This window comes from Barbus barbus (assembly GCF_936440315.1).
Source record: "Barbus barbus genome assembly, chromosome: 38".
Classification (NCBI taxonomy): Eukaryota; Metazoa; Chordata; class Actinopteri; order Cypriniformes; family Cyprinidae; genus Barbus; species Barbus barbus.
Window position 1 is genome coordinate 6,317,535 of NC_136716.1, and position 18,245 is coordinate 6,335,779.

The following is an 18,245-nucleotide window of genomic DNA, read 5'->3' on the forward strand; positions in this document are numbered from 1 at the left end:
GCAAGAGAGCAAACCTATGACATCAAATGTGGTTTACAACAGTCATCTACAAAACACAAAGATGTCAGTGGAAGATGATAAAAAAAGAATAATAATCTGTACATCCTTTTTATAATATTAATACACAATGAAAAATCCTGTGGCAGTACCATGGTGCTGAATGGTTGCTATGGTATTTACATGGCACTCCACAGTGACTTAACATCTGAATAATTTTTTAGACTTATTCTGTCTGACCGGTTTTGAGGTTAAATGATCTTTTATAGTCACTGGATAATCAGTACATTTATGTTATGTTGAATAATAATAGGTTTTACATATATTGTGGACACAGTAATTCATTTAAATATGTATAGTAACGAATGTTTGTCATTTTAAAGCGAAATGTTAAAGTGAAACCACTGGGTTAGGTGCAAAATTCACACTAAATCCTAAAAGTATGTTTATTGTATACAGCCTCCGCCTCACCAGCAGGTGGCAGCACGGCGCTCGAACAGAGGCGGTGACGTAATCAGAGATTTCCGTTAAAAGGCGCTCGCGGAATTTTTGAAATCTAGTCGAAGTATCGACGGAAGAATATACTGGTAAGTTATGGCGAAGTACATATATATATATATATATATATATAAAACTGCATTTTGTTTTATACCCAGGTATGACCTTATACAAGGTATATAGCTTATACATTTGGTATCCTAATTTAACGTTAACGTACATTTCTGGAGTAACTAAGTTATAGCTTTTATAACCCGAGAAAGTTTATTTCGGAGGTAAGTTAACTATTGTTCGGTGCAAAATTCTAACTTCTTTCTTTACTAACAAAAGTAATTCATTCGTTATTCAATTAACACAAATTAATGTGTTTTGTAACATTTGTTTTTGTCTCGAGAGTTTTAGATGGTTGTTGGCGTTTATTTCTCTCTCGTGTGTTTATTGTTTACTTTCCGCACGTAAACATGCTACACATTTATATTGCTAGCATATTAGGCACATAGTACAATTGCAGTAAGTTATAGTTTTGCTTAGAAAAATGTGAAGTATTTAATGAATTTGCGTGCTTTTTCAGGCTATATACGTTAATAGACGATAGTTAAAGCTCTCTTGAATGTTATCAATATAAGGTAATAATGTCGTTTATCTGTCCTATATGTGAATGGGTGTTTATAAAGGTCAAGATGAGTCGGAGACCCAGCGGCAAATATCCTGAGATGCCCATGCGTGTGACAGACCGCAGGACGAGTCTGCTCGACGCCACCCCTCAGAAGTACAACCCATCTATTTTTTTTCTTTTATATGACTTGGGTGTTTTTGAGTACACATTGATGTAGTTCTGTTGGCCTAAAATGCTTTCAGCATATAATAAATTTGATTTCATTACAGTAAGGATAATGTCTTTGGCAAGCTGAACATACCTAAACCTCATTCTACCACATCTGAGAGACGAACAAGCTTTTTTGGGAAGTGAGTCTGACAGTGAAAGTTAAACAAATGTTGCATGATCATGATTTTGTGCATTGTAATCCTTAATGATGCCATACAGTGTTTTCTTGAACCTTAATTAGTTAATCATGCAGCATGTCTTTTCTCTCTACCTCACCACAGAGGCCTCGGGCCAGGTGGCCAGAGGAACAGCATGTTTGGGGCTTACGGGGGTCCAGAGAAGATGAAGGACCCAAGACCCCTACATGACAAAGCTTTTGTCCAACAGTGTATCAAGCAGCTTTGTGAAGTATGATATTATGTGTACACTAAAATAATATTGCAGGGTTCAGTACAGCATAAAAGTAATTTTAATTTGGCTAGGGCTGTGCAGTTAATCGAATTTGATTAACATGCGCATCTTGTCAGTAAAGCCAGTTTCTTTATTAGCAGTAAGTCGCGATCACCTGCTTTCAGATGGAGCAGCAATTACTGCACAGAGCCGTAGTTCACTGACAAGCTAGGCAATATCGCGTTCATAATCGAAGGCGCAATTATTAACGCAATATTGCCTAGCTTGTCAGTGAACCACGGCTCGGTGTAGTACCGTAATTGCTGCTCCATCTAAAAGCAGGTGGTGGCAATTTACTGCTAATCAAGAAACTGGCTTTACTGATGAGATGTGCATGTTAATCGAATTCGATTAATTGCACAGCCCTAAATTTGGCCTTTTTACTGGATGTGATTGGGCCAAATTTAGCTTCAAATTTATTGAAGCACTTATCCACATTATTCTTCAATGTGGAAGTAAGCCTGTGGGCGAGACTTCCAGTTCGTTAGCCGCTATAGGGAAATAACGTGTAGTAAACGTTAAACCATTTGTACTATAAACACTGGAAGCCAGTCCCATAAAAATGACAAATGGCCACTCCCACTCTTATGACAAGTTGGATAAATTCTGTAAATAATAATAAAAAAAAAGAAAACTATTGACGACAAAAACAACAAAATGACTATATATATATATATATATATATATATATATATATATATATATATATATATATATATTTCTTTTTTTTTACTAAAATATGAAAAAAAAATCTAAGTCAAAATATTAACAAAGTGTAATAATTAATTTTAGTAGCATTAATATACTTTCACAGCGCTTTCACCATAAATGGATTTTTAAATGCAAATTGCTCTGGTTATTTTCATCTCCAAATATATATTTCTGCAGTTAGAAAATTCCTCTAATAGGTAGTCAAACTCCTGTAATCATGAGCAGCAAGAAAAAATCAAAAGTGAATTGGGCCAAATCCCTGGTCACAATGAGTATATTTTCTTGTTACTTCTAGTTCCTGGTGGAGCGAGGTTTTCCAGGCAGCGTCACAGTGAAGTCTCTCCAGTCTCCATCCACAAAAGAGTTTTTAAAGATATTGGAATTCATCTACACTTTACTGGAACCATCCTTTCAGATGCCCACTGCCAAAGTGGAGGAGGAGATCCCAAGAATGCTCAAAGATCTGGGGTAATGACAATATGAAAAACAAAGCACAACAATATTAATTAGTACATGTTGTATGAATCCGTTAAAATATCGTAGTCTGATGTCAAACATGCTTTGATTAACCATCCTGTAATCTGTTTTAATTGCTAAAATATGGTTATTCTTTCATTTCAGATACCCGTTTGTGCTCTCAAAAAGTTCCATGTACTCCATTGGTGCTCCTCACACCTGGCCTCAGGCTCTTGGAGCTCTTATCTGGCTCATCGACACTGTCAAGGTGACTCCTCTCCAGACCTTTAACAGGGTTATGTGATCAATAATCTGAATAAAAAAAACTTATGATATAAGGGAAACCTTTTAACTAATTATGACCAGTGAGTTTCACTTTCACTATTGTTCATCCTTTTAATTAAGGTTGAAGGTTCGTTCAAATCCTTATCACAGTCTACACAGGGCGGAGCTGTTGAGATTTTTGGTTTTGGAAAGTCACTTGTAACATTTATAATACTAATAGTCATAATAATAATCACTTATAATATAACACTTTTAATATTTTTAATAAGTAATAGAAAGAAGAATAGAAAGTTAAAATGAGCAGCATTTTTTTTTTTTTTTTTTTTTTTTTTTTTTTTTTTTTAAATGCAAGTATTTTGATACATTAATGTCTTTTACTGTCACTTTTAATCAATTTAATCAAGTCCTTGCTGAATAAAAGTATGAATTAAAAAAAAAATATATATATATTTTTTTTTTAAATGAAAGTGCATGTCAGAAATCAAACAGGCTTCCAGTTACTGTCAGCTACTCATTCAGTGTAGACTGCATTGATTAAAATGTTCTAATTGCTTTTGACATGGAGTGGGCTCTTTTGTCTTGGGCCAGTAAACAACCAGTTACATGCAACAGGAAATGTAGCAGCATTGCCTGACATGTAGGTTTGGTCTCTGCAGCTCTTCGGTGATATGAGAGGGCAGAGCCTGCTGTTCTCTGACTTCTCAGATGAACCATGTGATCTAGAAGAAGGGGCCGTGTACAACAAGGTATCTAATCAGACCAAGTCAGCGTTGACCGTTTCAGCAGTCATTTTGTGTATTTTACTTCCCTGAACTGTAGACATCACGCATTTGCCAAATTTGTGTCTATGTGCTGTTAACTCTAGCTGTTGGTGGAGTACTGCTCTGACACCTACAACAAGTTCATGCAGGGAGCAGATACATTTGATGATGAGGATGACAACTATCTTAATAAACTAAGTAAGTCATGTTGCAGTGGGACGGTCAAAAACTGGGCTTTTTTGGATTGGGGGGGGGTTAATAAGCTTTTTAAACTTGTAAAGCTCAATCAAGATGTTAAGAGTAGACCTTGGTTCCTGTGGTGATGTATACAGGGCATCTCCAATCATTTTGCCCACGCAATCTCTCTGTAAACTTGATCTCACTCCACTTTTGAGTGCTTCACCCACCCATGTCTCAAAATCCAATGAACGACCGATGTGACGTCATCACCCTGTATTTAATATTTTTGTTTAATTATTATTTTTTTTGATAATGTTACTCCCGGATGTACGTCACATTGCTTTTCTACAGCATTCCATGTGCTATAAACCTCGTATATGGCAAAATTAATGAGATTTTCCTTTTACGTTTTTAATAACCCCAATCTTAAATATATTTTTGACTAATGCAAAATACAGTTTCGTGGTTAATACATTTTCTGAATTCTCTCAGAGAAGCTGTACAATGTGGATGAGCCGCTGTTACAGTCCCAGCAGGAGAAACATGCAATGCTGATGGAGCATCTGGAGAGACTTGAAAAAGAAAGCCAAACTGTGAGTCTGTACTGTTTGAAACTGTATCCTTGTCATTTTTAATGAGGATTACTACTTACTATTATTTTAAAATTAGTAGAATCTGGTGAGTACTAGGGTAGATGCAACACGACATTTAAGGTCTTGCATGTACAGAGAAAGAAGTTTACACTAATATGGGGACTTTGTATGTTGACAGGATCGTTTAGTAGGGAAGAGGACAGAGAAGCTCCGATTACAGACTGATCTGCAGAAGCTGCAGAACTATCGCTGTACTCTGGAGGCTCATAAAACTGGATTGGAGAATAAAGCTGCTGGAGTAGCTGAGGAGCTCGAGGCTGCTGGTGAGAGAGAGATTACAAGATGCAGATACAAATGCCTTTAATTCAGTTGCTTAATTTCCCTGTTCTTTGTGCAGAGATGCAGCTGGAGGGTCTGAAGCAAGAGAGGACAAGGCTGCAGCACATCCTTGAGAATCAGAAGTTCACTCCAGCTGATATTGAGCGTATTAACAGAGAGCGGAATGAACTGCAGCAGACCATTCATAGCCTAAACCAGAGTCAAGAGGAGGCGGAGCAGCTGGTGTGGAACGAGGAGGTCAACCTGTCCAAAACCAAAGAGAAGGTCCGGGATTTCCAGATGTCCCAGCCACTTGATCTGAAATCGCATACTGTTTGAATAGTTTTCATAATTTGTATAAGTACTGCCTTGGTGACCATTTAAAAAAAAAAAAAGTTACAAATGTGTACAGTACGATTGAGATATGGACGTAGTACCATAATATCATGACATGTAATTTACATTACTTTTACTCTCATTCTAACTACTTTCCGTGGCCTCTTTGGAAAATGAGATTTGTTTAATATAGCATAATGAGAAATTTGCAATCAATTGTTTAAAAGGCTGGTCATTTTTTGAACAAATTAGCTGAAGGATCTTCAGTGCAGCGTAAGGGTTAAAAGAGGAAGATGCAATGCATCTGATAAGTAAAGTGACCAACCATAGTTTTTTACTTGTCATGTACATAAATCTGAAAAAGATGATAAACCAGCAGAAACTATAACAGAAGAAATTAGTGGCTCAAGAAAACAAAGTAGAATATCTTACAGTATCAAATAGAATGAATGTCTTTCTAAAATGATTGCTCTGTTTCTTACGTAAAGCCAACCAATCAGATTCAAGCTTGTGTTTTGTGCTGAATACATTATTCACTCCGTTCGATCCATCGAGCTGTTAACATGCAGGCTAACGCATGTAAACATTAGAAATTTTCTCATTTTGTTGCAGGTGGAGTTGAAGGTTGCGGAGTATAATAAACTGGGTCGTAAACTGAAGCTAATCCCGCAGTCAGCAGAGAACGCCTGCGGTCATGACTTTGAGATCAGAGCAGATTACAGCGCCACAACCATCACACAGTACAAGACACAGATACAGGTACCGTCGCTACAGCTGTTCATCAAAGAGGCTTAATTTTTGTAACTAAGGACTTTAATTATTATTTTCTCTGACATGTTTTACTCTGGTAGAACCCTCTGAAGAACATGATGGTAGATGTGGAGGATGAATACAGCAGACTCACGAATGTGAAGTTGAGTTTGGAAGAGAGTGTTGAACAGGTGAGACTTTTATTCGACCTCTTGCAATTATCTTTTAAGCATTAATGGTATTTTGTGGATGGAACAGGAATCACATTCTTGCTTTAGCGCTGCAAGTCAAATGTAGCACAATTTCATGTTCTACAGTTTCAGAGCAGTTTGCAATATTCCAATCATTTTTGCCAAACAATTATGAATTATAAGAGTGTTTTAATTTATGGTGTTCAGATTGTAACATGTTGTAAATGGTTGTAGTGCATATCACCATTCCAACTGTTTATTAGGTGAAGTCCAACCTCTTTGATAAGGAGAATGACATCAAGCATCTAAAGGAACAGATTCGCAGAGTTGACCAACAGATTGAGCATGACATGCAGGTACAATGCATTAGCAATTCTGACTTTAAACCTGCTAAAAATATCAGCTTGTATGTTCATTGAATTCATGGGCTTTTTTGACACATTTGAAATTGTCACTCAGCACATGTGATTGAATTAGTTATGCTGTGTGTAGGAAATGGCACAAGAGGAAGAGAAGTGGGCAGCTGAGGTGGACTCTGCTGAAACCCACAAGAAGCGTTTGGAAAAGAACGTGATGCAGGGAGTTGAGGAAGCCGAGGAGGAACTCAAAGCTGCCCAACAACAGTGAGCATCCACTTCATTCTTCTTAATGCATCACCGGTTCATTTTATTTGACATGTATCTGAACTTCTCCATCAGGTATCATGTGGTCGTGCAGGAGACTAATGAGGAGAACCGCATGGTCTCCAAGAATCTGACTGATGTCCTCAATTCCGCAGCAAACCACCTGTGTGCAGTTGAAGTATGTGATTTTTAGTTTTGCTCTCAATTACCAGAAACTTCTTGACATATGTGCTACTTGAGCTGGACGATTTTGAACACCGAGATCTCTCAACACTGCCTGGGACTTTTTAGTAACGTTTATTTAAATGTAGTCTTGCTACACTTTCTGATTTAAAGCAGACAGAATGTGACTTGTAGCCAAAATAACTAACACAAATGATTCTTTACATAACCTCCCATTGTTTATTGTCTGAAATTTTCACTTTTTATACTGGTGTAGAATTTACCTGTAAACCTCTTTCTTTTTTAGAAACACTGCAATGAGCAGCTAAAACGGTTTGGTAAGCTGAAGGAAGTCTCTCGTGAAGATGAGGCTGACATGAAAACGCTAATGGATCTAGTAGAAAACTTCAAGAAGAAAGTGAACGACGTTTAACACCCGATAGCTTGAATTTGTAAATAGTTTTTTTTTTTTTTTTTCCTCACTATTGTCAGATTCTGGCCATTTGATATCGGAGAAGATATTTTGAATTGAGAAGATTTGTCTTTGGAGACAGAATCATACTTGGTATATTTATCCCGTATTTACATGTTTACTAAAAATGTTTTTGCAGATAAAAATGTGATGTTTATTGTAACAGTCTGCTTATCTTGCATAGATTAGTATTGTATCAGACTATATTAAAATGGCATTAGTTTTACTTAACTATTAATAAACTTAATTATTTTGACTTATATTTGCTGGAAAAACTTAGAACGTATGTAAATGATTAAACACAAGGACTCTTACTATATACCAAACCAAAATCCGATATAATTGGCCTTGTGAAATAATGCATTTGTGAAAAGGCATATGTTGAATTTGTTGATGTTCTCTAGAATCTAATTGTGTAACACATTTGCCCTCACGGTTGGATACCGTATGCCACATTGCAGTGCATTTAGCTTGACTTTGCTGTCCATGTGGACCAGAGACCATACTGTTGGGCTGTTACCAATCAAATGAAATCTGTATCAACAAGATCCATGCTTGCACTGCAGAAGTGGCATTAAGATGCATTTACATGCACAGTTTTATGTAGATATGGAGTGGTATGTCATTTCTGAAACCATTTTCTTTAATGATTCCAAGCTCTGTTGTTGATCACTGCTCCGGGTGTATGTTCACTACTGAGAGTACACTTGGATGGGTTAAATGCAGAGCACAAATTCTGAGTATAGGTCACCATACTTGGCCACAAACCACTTCCCTTTCCTTTCCAAACTTTTTTCCAAACTGTAAACTGATCCTATGATCCGGTCATCTATTCTTGGAAAACTTGTCTTTACCTCATTCAGCTCGTGAATGGCAAAGATTGAGATGTAATGTCAGTTTAAATGCCATGACTGGGTGCATCTAAAAACTGATATTAAATCCCGTTTTGTGAGTCTGTGACTAGTAAAACTATAGTTTTTATAGAGCTGATACACATTAAATTCGTTAGAAGTAGAGTATTATATAGTTACTTACAGACTCTACCCTCCCTTATGATAGCACAGCTAAATATTGCAAACTGACATATAATTTTACAATCCTGCTTTTGGATTAAAATGTATTTATATTCAACATGTATTTATTTTCTAGATGATAAATGGACTAAGCCTACAGACACTATGAAACACGTGCTGTAATGATAATACAATACAGTGTAGCACATACTACAGTTTGAAAGTCTAGTTTTTGTTGCATATTTTCCTGGTTAAGTTTTTTGTTTTTTGCACTGTATACAGCAAATGCATACGCATTTTCACAAATGTCTGAAATGCACAACCTGCTGAAAGGCGGAACTGAAATTCCCCGCTCAGTGTTTCTGCCGGAAGCTTTGAAGGGACGGACGCAGAGGAACATCATGGAGCGAGATTTGAGTTTCATGTAGCAGCGACTCGGACGCATTTCTTGGGAATTATCAGTAACGTACAGCCTCTCAATGGAGCTCGATAAAGACATCCAGACAACGCAAAGAGGGTTTCACTGCAACCTCTGCGTCGTTAATATACCCAACAGTAAGTTATAATAAACTAAAACATCAGCGGTAACACAAGTGAGACATGTTCCTGCACTTTGCAAACCTGCTATAATACAATAATTATATAAAAAGTACTTGCATTTACATGTTAGGGCACTTTTCGTCAGAAAGTAGTTTTGTAGCACATTCCATGGTAATACCACGGCATTTTATGAAGTCATATAAATACTATGAGTGTTTTAGGTAAAAATTCATGAGCATGATATATATTCCAAAGTAGGATGGCATGATCCTCTCATAACGTTACTGTACCATTTTTTTTGTAATTTGCTTAATGTACTCCAATTTCATTTTGCATTCAACTCGAGTGTTTCTTTTCAGAGCCAAGCCTGGAAGACCATGTTAAAGGAAAGAAACACCAACATCTCCTTCGGCTCAGAGCTCAGCGAAAAGCACAGGAGCAGAACAGTGTGTTTGTGAGCGGCTTTAAACCAGACACGTCTCAAACCGATCTGAAGGAGTATTTCACACAGTTTGGGCCGGTGTCAGACGTGATCATGGACAAGCAGAAGGTGCATATACACACTGTCTTTACTCTGTGGTATAGTTCTCCTGTGGGCATAATTTCGTCGTTTTCTTTCTTACATCTGCATTTGAGAACATACGTAAAAGGAGATTTAATGATAGCTGTTGTTGTGTGTAGGGTGTCTATGCTATAGTTGAGTTCTCCGAGTCAGAGAACGCTCAGGCAGCTCTGGCACAACTACAGCATCAGCTCAATGGACTGAAACTCCGTGTCAAGCCCAGAGAGAGGAAAGATTTTAAACTTGCCAGCAGGGGGAAACAAGACTCCAAAACCCCCCAGATCAACCTGGACAAACTCAACTACGAGCTCTGCAAGACTTCATCTGTAAGAGTGTTTCACATCCAGGCAGCACAAAGAAAAGTGTCTTTGCTTTATTAGAAGGGTTTTTCAAATTGTGTTTTAAATGTTCTTTTTGTGTCTAATAGGTAAATGAGCAGATGCTGAAGGTGGTGGAGAGGTTCGAGTTGAAAGACAATGAGAAGAAAGGGAGAGATCTTCTAGTTCAGCTGCTACAGGAAGTCTTCACAGAGTTCTTTCCAGGTTCTCTCTCAACTAAAACATTAACCAGACATGAGTGCATAAAATAAACATTCACCCTGTCTGGTTTCTTAAATGCATGTTTTAGAGCTTATTGTGAACAATTCATCTGTCCATTTTTCTTTTTTTGAAAAAATGAAATCCAGTCAACAACTTATGCACAGACCCAAATCCTGCCCTGCATTTGAGAGAGAGAGAGATTTGTCGCTATGTCTGTTTCATCACAATTTTAGTCAGTGCAACAGTGACCACACATTTTTCTGCAGCATTGGTTTTTAATAATTTTTCCTGGTTATTTTCTCGTGATTTTAAAAAAGCCCTTGTGTCATGTGTCACAGATTGCCAAATTGTGCCCTTTGGATCCTCTGTGAACACTTTTGGGATTCACTCCTGTGACCTTGATCTGTTCCTCGACCTTGAGAACACTAAAGTTTTTCAAGCTCGTGCCAAGTCTTCTGAAGCGGTGTGTTAGCAGCCCTATCACTGGGCGACTGTGACCTCAAACATCAAGTAATCAAGCTATTTACATCTGCCAATCTGTAACATAAAAAAACTGCCAATTTTCAGCAGACAGGAGAGAATCAGTCTGAGGATTGCCGTTCTGAAGACTCAATTTTGTCCGACATTGACCTGTCCACTGCCACTCCTGCTGAAGTCTTGGAGCTGGTTGCAGTCATTTTGAGGAAGTGCGTTCCAGGCGTGCACAAAGTCCAGACCCTCAGCACTGCCCGACTTCCTGTAGTTAAGTTCAGTCATCGAGAGCTCAACCTCCATGGAGACATCACCATTAACAACAGGTTGAAAACAGCAGTTTTTGGCCACTTAGTGAAATGAAAAACTTGGAGTATAGCACCCCATTGCATAATATCTGTCTATAATAATGTTTTTCTTTCTGCACCAGATTGGCAGTAAGAAACACTCGATTTCTGCAGTTGTGTTCGGGCATCGACTCCAGACTGCGACCCTTAGTCTACACCATCCGTTTATGGGCCAAGCAGAAACAATTAGCAGGTAATAAAGTTGTGCATGACAATTAATTGTGAACATCAGATAAAAAAATTACTACATTTTTGTGTTTTACCACATATGAGTGCCTATACAGTATCTCACAGAAGTGAATACACCCCTCACATTTTTGTAAATATTTTATTATATATTTTCATGTGACAACACTGAAGAAATGACACTTTGCTACAATGTAAAGTAGTGAGTGTACAGCTTGTGTAACAGTGTAAGTTTGCTGTCCCTTCAAAATAACTCAACACACAGCCATTAATGTCTAAAACGCTGGCCATAAAAGTGAGTACACCCCAAAAGTGAAAATGTCCAAATTGGGCCCAAAGTGTAAATATTGTGTGACCACCATTATTTTCCAGCACTGCCTTAACCCTCTTGGGCATGGAGTTCACCAGAGCTTCACAGGTTGCCACTGGAGTCCTCTTCCACTCCTCCATGATGACATCACGGAGCTGGTGGATGTTAGAGACCTTGCGCTCCTCCACCTTCCGTTTAAGGATGCCCCACAGATGCTCAGTAGGGTTTAGGTCTGGAGACATGCTTGGCCAGTCCATCACCTTAACATTCAGCTTCTTTAGCAAGGCAGTGGTCCTCTTGGAGGTGTGTTTGGGGTCGTTATCATGTTGGAATACTGCCCTGCGGCCCAGTCTCTGCTTCAGTACGTCACAGTACATGTTGGCATTCATGGTTCCCGCAATGAACTGTAGCTCCCCAGTGGTGGCAGCACTCATGCAGCCCCAGACCATGACACTCCCACCACCAATGCTGGCAGCATTCATACGTCTATTTCCCAAACACAACCTCTGGATATGACGCGGAGCACGTGCACTCAGCTTCTTTGGTTGACCATGGCGAGGCCTGTTCTGAGTGGAACCTGTCCTGTTAAACCGCTGTATGGTCTTGGCCGCCGTGCTGCAGCTCAGTTTCAGGGTCTTGGCAATCTTCTTATAGCCTACGCCATCTTTATGTAGAGCACCAATTCTTTTTTTTAGATCCTCAGAGAGTTCTTTGCCATGAGGTGCCATGTTGAACTTCCAGTGATCAGTATGAGAGAGTGAGAGCGATAACACCAAATTTAACACACCTGCTCCCCATTCACACCGGAGACCTTGTAACACTAACGAGTCACATGACACCAGGGAGAGAAAATGGCTAATTGGGCGCAATTTGGACATTTTCACTTAGGGGTGTACTCACTTTTGTGGCCAGCGGTTTAGACATTAATGGCTGTGTGTTGAGTTATTTTGAGGGGACAGCAAATTTGCACTGCTATACAAGCTGTACACTCACTACTTTACACTGTAGCAAAGTGTCATTTCTTCAGTGTTGTCACATGAAAAGATATAAAATATTTTAAAAAATCTGAGGGGTGTATTCACTTCTGTGAGAGACTGTATTTAGGGCTGCTAAGTTTTTATTAGCATATTAATAGTTTGTAATGCAAAAAATAATTCTTGACTCTAAAGTGAAACGTGACTATAGTACAGTAATATATCATAAAATACAATGTTCTTAATAAATTATTCAGAAATGCAGAACCACCATGATGTATGATTTGAACTGTACTTTTACAATTTAAATAATTTAGTAGATTGTTTATATTACAGAGTTGTTTCAGACTCGATCTAGGTAGTAAAAATGTATTCAAATACAAATATTTTAATGGTGTAATTCCAAGCTTAGTATAACAAAGTATAACTTTGAATTCAAAATGTTCTTTTGGTTTTGGGGTAATATGTATGACCTGGGCATTTCTTGACAGTTTTGGTACAATTCACATGTACAGTTTTCTCAGGTTAACCTTATACATTTTGAATATTATAGGTAACCTGTCTGGCCCTGGACCGTTGTTGAACAATTACGCTCTTACACTGCTGGTGATCTTCTACCTTCAGAATCGAGACCCTCCTGTGCTTCCCTCTGTGAACCAGCTAAAGAACATGGCCTGTGCGTTAGCCAGGATTTAACTTCCTTAATCATTTTTTTTCTGTATTTTGTGACTTCTTATGTGTCTGTCATGAGAGCCTGAAGATGCATATTAATCATGGTTTTTGTTTGTGCAGGTGAGGAAGAAGAGTGTATTATTGATAAATGGGATTGTACATTTCCTAGTCAGCCATTTAGTGTACCGCCCAGCAAAAACACTGAAGAACTCTGTAAGTATAACATACGCTTTACATTATCAGTTAACATGTTTACATTCACTTTCTTAAACTGGTTACCAGTTAACTGCGGAGGCCATTAATGGCTTCAGCATTAGCTGATCAGCACAGCTAGATTTTTACCCAATTTCATCCGGCATGTAAACCCTTAACTGCCTTTCTGTCAGCTTATAGACCTTAGTGCAGATGCATAATTTTCAAAACTCGCAACCTTCAAAAATGTTTTATGGAACAATAGAACACACTGTACTTCTGTCCCTCACATCCTTGATTTTTAATTTGTCAAAAACTAAAAGACACTACCCTGACTAAGGTTTATTGAAGTGCACATCTGACTATATATTCACATTCCGCAAGAATTTTCATGACAGAGGAGACGATAAACTGCAAACTGTGTTCTCATGCAGCAGATGAAGTTCTACAGTCAAAAACTCATCGCTGTATCTCTAGAAACTGCAAACGTAGTAGAATACAAGTCCATACTAATTTCTTGATTTTTGGAATACTTTTTAGTGCTTTAACATCGCAACTTGGACAACTAACAGATGGAATACTCAGAATCTTTATGTTTTGATGTCACAGATTATTATTATTATTTTTTTTATCCGTTAAGTAGTTAGCCTACTGATGTGCATGTAAACATCCTCCGTATCTCATTTGCTTTTTTACAAACCCTAGTGTGCTCCCTACCTAGATATTATCGTAGGTGTCCTCTAACACAAAGGCTGTAACAAACAGCAGTCAGCAGCAAAATTGAGGTAGTTTGATGTTACCTTGTGATCAAAATCAAAGACAGCATTGCATGTATCCTCTGTGGAGAAGTTTCCTTATTTCCCCTGGCATTGCCCTTTTGCCTTTAATCTAAATGGTAAAATATAATTTATCTACTCAAATATAGATAAATATATGGTCACACTTTATTTTAAGGGCTTGTACTCGCTATTAACAAACCATTAACTGAATTTTGCCTTAATATCATAATTTGCTGCTTATAAATATTTAGTAAGTAGTTAAGTTTAGGTATCGGGTAGGATTAGGAATGAAGAATATAGTCATGCAAAATATGTGCTCTATAATCAGATTTTAAAGCATACATCTCTATTTTGTAAAGGTGATTGTTTATTAAAAATTTGATAAATACTGTACATCCCTATTGCATACTACCTAGTGGAACTTTTTTTGAGTGTTCAAATCACCTGAACGTGCTGCTCTTCATACAGACATCAGTAGACTGTGCCTATGATGTGAATCACATCACAAACTGTCTGCTAGAGATGTACAATCGTGTTATTCTCCCTGTAACTTTCCCTATCTCATTTCCCTCAGGCACTTTGCTTTTTGGATTTTTCACTTTCTACTCAAAGTTTGATTTCTCTGCATCAGTGGTGTCTCTGCGCGACGGCCATGTATTGCCTATTACAGATTTCCTCCAAAGTGATGAGGAAGCTGTAAACACCTCAGAGGCCTCTGGTCCCAAATCAAAGCGTTCCTCTGCCCCCAAACTAGGGCCTATGAATGTCCTGGATCCATTTGAGATAAACCACAATGTGGCAGGGAACCTCAATGAACGAACACAAAAGAACTTCAAGCGAGAATGCTGCGAGGCTGAGAAGTACTGCCGCAGTTTGCAGTATCAGCACAAATCAACCAAGGGCAAATCCTGGGGCGTTGTGCGGCTCTTTGTGCCGCCGACAGAAGCCGGACCCCGTTCACAGGTCAACACCGAGAAGATTATGGAGGTCAACATCCCCTTCAATGCAGCTGTTCTCCCAGAACCCTTGCGTGCCCAACTGGCATTGGCCAGGAAGGGTTTTAGGGGTCTTTGGTTTGCAAAGGTCTGCTCTGCTGTGCACATGGTGTTTCATGGAGTTTTAAAATGTTCACCTTTAGAGGAAACTCAAACTACAGCTGTTTGTCAAAATCTGGACAAAGCAGACAGAGATGGAAATGAAATTGAGGTTAATAATAACAAAAGTGTAGAAGATTCTGGTCTGCAAGCCAAAGGTGAAATTGGTAAGAAGAGACCCCTTACAGTGGAGAAGGAGGGTCCGTCGACCTCCACTGTTATACAAGCTAAAAGACAGAAGCTAGATGCTGATATGGAGCACCTAGAGCCTGTCCACTGGACTTGGACTCAAAGCAGCCACGTTTGGGCAGGCCGACGGAAAGTGCGAAGAGATCTCTTGAAGACTAGTGATGAGACTTCCAAACCTGAAGGAGGCTGTGTTGACATTGAGAGCAGGGTGACTCAGAGGATTGTGGAGAAAGAGGAGAAACTGCAAGATTTGTTGGAATTCAAAGTGGATGCAGAAGTTGTCGGTGGGAATGAAAGCACAGAGGTTGTTCTCCGTTTTCACCCCAGCCATGATACCGCAGGCGTCTTTCAAGACTTCTTTCATTTTCTGGAGTCCTTTCTGCCTAAGATGATAGAAACGGTTCTAGGGAGGGCGGAGTCATAATTTTTTTCTTTTGTTCAAAATTTAATTTGTGTGAAATCTATATAAACTACAACTTTCAGAGCTCAGAGGTTTACCCTTCTGAGGGGGAAAAAAAAATTAGTGAACGTTTTGAGAATATAACATTTTGTTTATAGTATGGTCAGAGTTCAAATTTATTTCCTGTGTGAATAGGGTTTTTGTAAAAAAAAAAAAAAAAAGAAATTCCCACAAATTTCCCCGTTTTTGCTATGTTTGCCTCTCCATAATGTAAATATAATGAATGTGAAAGCTCACATTAAAGATTGAACAAACTTTGAACCATCAACACCTGGGCTTTGGCTTTCTTTATTAAACGGATAGTTATGATTTAAAAAATCTGAATTGATGTGCTGCAATTTATGTCTTGTAAACAATCTGAAATTTGCATGCTTTTGTTGAATATATATTTGTTTAATACTCCAAATAGCCTGCAGTTGCTTTTATAAACCATATACATCTTGGTGGAACAATTTTATACATTTGTTATAAATTGTATAAGTTTACTTGGAAGTGAATTAAGGTTCTACAAAAATTTGATCTCCATATAAATGCTGTATATCATAAAGCTGATATGACAGTTATCATATCACAATGATTAGTGTGGTATCTACCTTGCCTAATTAATACTATAAGTAATGTTATCAATTCTTCTTCTTGATACAATGAACAGGAAATAAAGACCTAAATTAGAGCCAATTAAGGGCCATTGATCAGTAAATGATTGACAGTTGTTGTACAAAAAGTTGTCAGCTTTTTAAAATTAATTTAGAAATTTTTTTGATATTCATTTTGCTTGCGCTTTCAGCGTTCCTCCCTTCCCCAGCTCCACCTGTATAGCTCTGCTACAGGGTCATTTTATATGCTATTGGTGCAGCAGCAGTATGTCTTAAATACTCACAGCAGCGTATCGCCGTATGCATTGTCAGAAGCAAGTTCCTGTACTTGCTTTGAAGGAGCAGCAATATCTCCAACAACAGCAATAACCAACAGCAGCAGCAGCGTAAGCAGATCTATTCTGCCAAGACCAAATACATTAACCGTCATATCCATTACCATACTAAAATCTTTCGAGAGTTGTCAGAACTGATTTGACGATGTCCAAAAAGGTCATTTCCAGGATGATGAATAACTTAATTACAAAATACTAGCAGGGTAGACAGTGACATGGAGGACACAGAAAATATATAAAAACAGGTTTTGATTGAAGTTTTTATTTAAGAAAAAAAAAATGAAGAAATGGAACACTTAATAAATGACCAATTTTTCATGTTAGAATGGGCAAATATGGCATAAAATGCTCTCTTAGCAGTGATAGTGTGATGTAAGATAAGAAAAATGGGTTACACTTTATAGTGTAATTATACATTTAAGTACTGAGTATTAATTCACTACATGTGCTTTATAGTTAGGGTTAGGATAAGGGTTTGGTTTAGGGTTACTTGCATGTAATTATGCATAATTTATTGTTATAATAACATGTATAACCGAAAAATGTAGCTAATATGATTTCAATCTTAAAACAAATGTGAGTTTAATATTCTTTCATTATAAGACATGATGAACAGAAATGAGTCACCTGTTGTAAAATCAATAACACACCTCATGTGGTCTTTCCCTTTAATTACTTTCTGCAGATTCCTTTCCATGTTAATATTCATGTCCTGTTCTACCCATCAGTCTGCTGCATATGGTGGCTGTTATGGCCGTAAGATACGCTTAGAATGGAAGAGCTGTGGAATGAGGCTTGTGCAGAGATAAATGACTGTAATTACAGAATGAGGCATGCTGCTTCATTACAGCTGCTGTATATGACACTGGAGGATTAGTCACAAATGAACAGCACACATCCCTTATTTCATGAAATCTGATGAGCATGCAAAAGTAATCAAAACAGATCAAATGGAGGAGGTAACAAGACCTACATGAGCAGTGTTTTTTTCATATCATTGGAAAAGAGTTTGTGGGAAATTTAGGAGAGATTCACAACAATTTGCTGGAATTGAGCATGTATATGTGCATTCTGCTTTTATATGTTGCATTACAAATGACGTCATGAGTGAGCTGTGAATTGACAGGCTTTAGTTGTTGCATCAGTTTGTAATCTTGTCTCAAGAGAAAACAGGAAGAGAATATGAAAATTTAGTCTCAAACATTTTCTTATGCCAAAACGTACATGCAACACCTGGTAAGATTACATTTATGGAAACTTAAAATAGTTTTCCAACAAGACTTCAGTACAATGACAGTCTTAACGTATTTTAATGTTGAATAGCGGAGACATTTCCTCCTCATAATTATTTAATGGCAGAACTTATTGATCCTGGAC

The 18,245-nt window shown here is 37.9% G+C and overlaps 2 protein-coding genes across 4 annotated transcripts; both read left to right on the top strand.

Annotated features, from left to right (window-relative positions):
* The first annotated feature begins 507 nt into the window (after positions 1-507).
* On the top strand, positions 508-8,831 carry ndc80 (NDC80 kinetochore complex component). The gene is made up of 17 exons (XM_079397488.1): positions 508-584; positions 1,170-1,264; positions 1,381-1,461; positions 1,603-1,729; positions 2,778-2,950; positions 3,104-3,206; positions 3,880-3,969; positions 4,089-4,182; positions 4,657-4,757; positions 4,936-5,080; positions 5,155-5,360; positions 6,024-6,170; positions 6,263-6,352; positions 6,616-6,708; positions 6,845-6,975; positions 7,051-7,153; positions 7,445-8,831. The coding sequence occupies exons 2-17, from the start codon at positions 1,176-1,178 to the stop codon at positions 7,568-7,570; spliced, it is 1,899 nt and encodes a 632-aa protein (XP_079253614.1). The 5' UTR covers positions 508-584; positions 1,170-1,175; the 3' UTR covers positions 7,571-8,831.
* A 169-nt stretch (positions 8,832-9,000) lies between these two features.
* On the top strand, positions 9,001-16,249 carry tut1 (terminal uridylyl transferase 1, U6 snRNA-specific). 3 transcript variants are annotated; one of them, XM_079397489.1, is made up of 10 exons: positions 9,001-9,177; positions 9,522-9,712; positions 9,844-10,050; positions 10,152-10,266; positions 10,410-10,726; positions 10,831-11,060; positions 11,165-11,274; positions 13,105-13,227; positions 13,344-13,436; positions 14,769-16,249. In XM_079397489.1, exons 1-10 carry the CDS (start codon positions 9,102-9,104, stop codon positions 15,899-15,901), a joined length of 2,595 nt encoding a protein of 864 aa, XP_079253615.1. In that variant the 5' UTR covers positions 9,001-9,101; the 3' UTR covers positions 15,902-16,249. The 3 variants fall into 3 exon arrangements, with proteins under 3 accessions (XP_079253615.1, XP_079253616.1, XP_079253617.1); XM_079397490.1 differs by having other exon boundaries at positions 10,602-10,726; XM_079397491.1 differs by having other exon boundaries at positions 10,602-10,726; positions 10,834-11,060.
* The last annotated feature ends 1,996 nt before the right edge of the window (positions 16,250-18,245 follow it).

Bases quoted from the DNA above. Each gene is read 5' to 3' on its own strand.
- ndc80 (XM_079397488.1), top strand. From the start codon at position 1,176: ATGAGTCGGAGACCCAGCGGCAAATATCCTGAGATGCCCATGCGTGTG. The intron at 6,353-6,615 runs GTGAGACTTTTA...ACTGTTTATTAG, and splicing joins TGGAAGAGAGTGTTGAACAG to GTGAAGTCCAACCTCTTTGA. The intron at 7,154-7,444 runs GTATGTGATTTT...TTTCTTTTTTAG, and splicing joins ACCACCTGTGTGCAGTTGAA to AAACACTGCAATGAGCAGCT.
- tut1 (XM_079397489.1), top strand. From the start codon at position 9,102: ATGGAGCTCGATAAAGACATCCAGACAACGCAAAGAGGGTTTCACTGC. The intron at 10,727-10,830 runs GTGTGTTAGCAG...GCCAATTTTCAG, and splicing joins GTGCCAAGTCTTCTGAAGCG to CAGACAGGAGAGAATCAGTC. The intron at 13,228-13,343 runs GTGCGTTAGCCA...TTGTTTGTGCAG, and splicing joins CCAGCTAAAGAACATGGCCT to GTGAGGAAGAAGAGTGTATT.